The 4,595-nt window shown below is 51.8% G+C and overlaps 1 protein-coding gene across 1 annotated transcript in view; it reads left to right on the top strand.

The window, feature by feature from the left end:
• Positions 1–2,224, top strand: part of IUM83_17422 (RxLR effector candidate protein) — a gene marked incomplete at both ends in the record, with an annotated part of 3,944 nt that extends 1,720 nt beyond the window's left edge. The window contains 3 exons of the mRNA XM_067942373.1: positions 318–827; positions 916–1,577; positions 1,703–2,224. Of these exons, the coding sequence (XP_067791176.1) occupies positions 318–827; positions 916–1,577; positions 1,703–2,224 (1,694 nt within the window). The remainder of the gene's footprint in view (positions 1–317; positions 828–915; positions 1,578–1,702) is intronic.
• Positions 2,225–4,595: the final 2,371 nt, after the last annotated feature.

Genomic DNA, 4,595 nt, shown 5'->3' with positions numbered 1-4,595 from the left:
AAGAGAGCGGGATTGACAAGTCGTACTGGTGTGAGGCTATGATGACTGCAGCAGACATTCGGAACGTGTTGCCTAACACTTCAAACCCACACTCAAGTCCGTTCCAACTGGTTTACAAAAGGGAGCCACGTCTGGAGCACATGCGCGTTTTGGGACCGAGTGCTATGCCCATGTGACCAAGCAAAAACGCAAAAAGCTGGATGACTCGGGTATCAAGTGCGTTTTCCTCGGCTACGCCAAACAGCACAAAGCATATCGACTGCTGGATCCAACTAACGGATCAATCGTGATTTCAAGGAGTGTGACGTTTGCTGAAGCCCCACTCGCTACGGCGCGTAAGGAGGGCAGCCAGGAGGTGATCGATATCATCGGCAACGACGAAGAAGAGGAGCGCACGGAAGAACCCAGCGTTGAGGAAGGTTTCCGCACACCCCCAACTCACCCACGCCGGGAACCTGATAATCACAGCGGGCCGACTGACTCTGTGCCGACGCGTGGCTCTAGCACTCCGGGGAGAGATGGCGAGGAGGAGTGGATGGTGCGTCCGGCACGCAAAAGGCGTGGAGTTGTGCGCTACCAGGACGAGTACCCCGGGACTCGACGTGGTGAGTTCAACTTGGACGATTTTGAGGGTGAGTTCGATTCCCTCTACTGTCTACTTACTGAAGACGACGACGGCGAGCGTGCTGTTTCATACGACGAAGTTATGCGCAGCAAGTACAAGGACGAGTGGCTGCGTGCCATGGAAAGCGAGATGAAGTCGCTTGAGGATCACCGCACCTGGACTTTGGTGGATATGCCATCAGACAAAAGGCAATCGGGTGCAAGTGGGTTTTCCGCATCAAGCGAGACCCGAGCGGAAAATTATCAAGTTCAAGGCTCGTTTGGTGGCAAAGGGCTTCACACAACGCCCAGGAGTTGACTACACGGAGACGTTCGCTCCTGTAGCACGCAAGGAGTCCATCAACATGGTTGTGGCAATTGCTGCAGAGGAAGACATGGAGGCTGAAAACGTGGATGTTGACACCGCGTTTCTATACGGTGACGTGGACGAGGAACTCTATATGGACCAGCCAGATGGTTTCGAGGACCAAAGCAACCCGACTAAGAAGTGTTTGCTGATGCAAGCACTTTACGGCACGAAGCAAGCGGCGCGTCAATGGAACAGCAAGCTGAATAAGCACTTGGAAAGCCAAGGCTTTTGTCGATCGGCGGCGGATCCGTGTGTGTACGTTCGGCGTTCTGGCTCAAAGTTCAGCATTATTGTCGTCTATGTGGACGACCTCATGATCTTCAGCAAGACGAAAGCAGATATTACTGGGATCAAGGAGGCGCTGAAGCGTGAGTTCAGCATTAAGGAGCTCGGTGAGCTAAAGTACTGTCTCGGCATCGAGATCCACCGCGACCGTGAGAGCAAGGTCATTATCATGAACCAACGAGCGTATATTCAGCGACTCGCAGAAAAGTTCGGTGTAGAAAACTGCAAGGCAGTGCACACACCAGCGGATAGCAACTCGAAACTGGTGAAACCCTCGGAGGACGAAGTTTTCGCGCCTAAGTACCCGTACCGCGAGTTGGTGGGGGCTTTAATGTACCTCGCAACTTGCACCCGTCCGGACATTGCTCAAGCTGTGGGTGAAGTGGCCAAGTTTTGCGAGTACTACAACAAGTCTCATTGGGTGGCCGCAAAAGGATTTTAAAGTATTTGAAGACGACTCAAGACTTGGGGCTTGTGTTCAACGGCCGGACCAAGGGAGAGTTGTTCGGCTACGCGGATGCGAACTGGGCAGGCGATCTGGACACTCGGCGCTCGACTACAGGCTACGTGTTTTTCCTGAATGGGAGTGCGATTTCGTGGAAGTCGAAGCGGCAACCGACAGTGGCAACATCGAGCACGGAGGCAGAGTATATGGCCTTATACAATGCCACCCAAGAGGCAGTATGGCTGCGTCAGCTACTAAAGGACGTGGGGGCTGAGTGTGTGGGTGCTACTACAATATTCCAGGACAACCAAGGATGCATTGCGCTGGCCAAGAACCCAGCTTACCACTCACGTACGAAGCACATCCACCTGAAGTATCACTTCTTGCGCGAGAAGGTGGAAGACAAGATCATCGTGCTTGAGTACAAGCCGACAGACGAGATGGTCGCGGACGGGTTTACCAAGGCGCTGGCACGACCCAAGCACCGCCAGTTTATCGTTGGACTCGGCATGGACGACTAAGACGCCAGGCACAGCGCATCAAGGGAGAGTGTTAAAGGGTGATGCGTGCGCGTGGCTTCACACTTGGCGCGCCATTGTGTGTGCGTGTGCGTGTGCGTGCGTGTGCGTGCGTGTGTGCGTGCGTGTGCGTGCGTGTGTGTGTGCGTGTGAGCGTGTGTGTGCGTGCCTCTACGCGTGTGCGAGGCTTTGTGGCGGCGTCCAATGCTCAAGATGAGACGCGCAGGCTGCGTGTGCATGAGGACGAGCGCGTGGGAGCGCGTCTGGATGTTCAAGCTGCGTGGATGCGCGGGTGGGTGCATAGTATTTGCAATCTCGGCCCGAAGCCGTCTTTAAGTGTTTCAAGCTTTACAGCTCGTAGTCCAACTTCCTTTTATGCATGGCTTAATCTTTGAGACAAGCGTATGACTACTGGCAGGATCAACCAGGTTAATATCCTCCATACGAAAGAAGACGAAAAGCCGCCTCCCAGCACAAACAACAACACAGAGGCCAGCCGCACACACGCCGCAAACACCGAAGCATCCGCAACACGCACGCAGCCTTTCCCAAAGTCGTCACCTTAGCCGAGAATCTTTTCTCCATCTCTCCAGCACAGAAAGACAAATTACGATCCTCACTTCAACAGCTCCGCCGAAACAGAACAAGAAGCGAATTGCAGAGCACGACGCAGCACACTTCGGGTTGTAGTCCCCTCCGCACGCCGCATACACGCCCCAGATCAAGTCCGGTTCTACCCGAAATTGAAAGCTTTCCACCGGAAAAGACCAGCGCAAAACGCGCCGCAACAGGCACCGCACAGCGCAACACCGCCCGAAGACAGCGTACACACCACGCATCCCACCGCAGCACCCCTTCGCGCCAGCTCCGACAGAGCGTCGTTGTAGCACCTCGCCACATCAGCATATCCTCACCGCCGTCAAAGCACATGCGAACGGGTAACTAATCCGCGCACACACACCTTTTCAGCAGCTTGAACACGCCTCAGCACAAAGTACACAGCGCAACGCAAATACTTGCGTCAAATGAACTGGATTGTTATGCTCATAGCATAGGAATACAACCTCAATTCCTTTTTGCGTACACCACCACTCCAGATTTTACCCCAAAGCGGATACGAGTACACTTTTTTTAAGAATAGACATCTCTCAGAAAAAACAGAAATTTTTTCTACGAAGACACATCTAAATCTCGATCAATCGCCATCTTGAATCTTGAAGCTACATAAAGTAACAAACCAATTATAGATTCGACCTAGAAACCCCCCCTTCGCCATTTCTAAGTTTCATTTCTAACCAGTATGCTACTTCACGTAACCGGTGAAGTAACGCATCAGTCCTCAACTAAATCTAGGAACCCCTCACCGTTCCCTAGACGTCGCCTCAAACCAATTTGCCACTCCACGAGACAAAAAAATAAAATAATTATTGACTTAACTCTGAATCCGCTCTCCGACCCCAAAGCTAAATCTACAACTACTTTTCTTTTCTGAATCGCGATCTGTAAACATGCCAATTTTCCACTACACTTAGAAACCCACGCGCCATTTCTAAGTTTCATTTCTAACCAACTTGTCACTTCACAAACCCCCTGAAAATGCCACTTTTTAATGGACGCTTTTGGGGCGCGTAGGGCTCCAAATTTTTTGAAAAATGATAGGTTTTGACCACTGGTGACGGTTTCAGATTACGAAAGGTCGTGCTGAAATCTGGTTGGCTGCCGAAAGGTCGTCTTGGTTGGAAAGTGTAACGGTCTTTTCTTGATGGATTCCGGCCTATTTCCGACGCAAAAAGGTTCGCATTAGGTTCGCACGTTAGGTGCGCACTGGGGGAGTGTGAAGGAGCAACTTGGCACCCTGATTGAGCAACTTGGAAGCGAGAAAGTGCACTTTGGGGCCATATGGCGCCCAGAACCGGTGCACCGGAAATCTTTGAGACCCCCTATCTTGGCAATGACTGCGACTTAGGAGGCATCCGATATACCGTTGGGGAGTGCAGATATAGGCAAATTGACTCATGATAGCTTGTGGACCTACCGAGCAAATTACAAAGTGGTTTCAATCTTACGGCGGCCATAGCTTGGCCCAGACTTGGATTCATGTCGCAGGACCTTCACCAGTGTGTTTGGCACATAGTGGGGGGTCACTCCAGCGCAAAGAAGGGTCACCAGGAGGGTACATAGTCCGTACGTCCCCTACTCTTTGGAGCATAACTCGGCAACGACTTCGAGTTAGCTTTACGGACTTTGACCACCGGGTGTGGTGCGAGATGGTACATACATAGCGAACATAACATGGGCACCACCCAAGAGTAGAAAAGGGGCTATGGCCTATTGTAATATTTCGGGAAAACTTTTTGTCAAATTTCGACTTAAA

The sequence above is a fragment of the Phytophthora cinnamomi genome, assembly GCF_018691715.1.
Source record: "Phytophthora cinnamomi strain GKB4 chromosome Unknown Contig41, whole genome shotgun sequence".
NCBI classification, from domain to species: domain Eukaryota; phylum Oomycota; class Peronosporomycetes; order Peronosporales; family Peronosporaceae; genus Phytophthora; species Phytophthora cinnamomi.
Note: the sequence above shows the minus strand (reverse complement) of the source record. Positions and strands in the feature narration are given on the sequence as shown.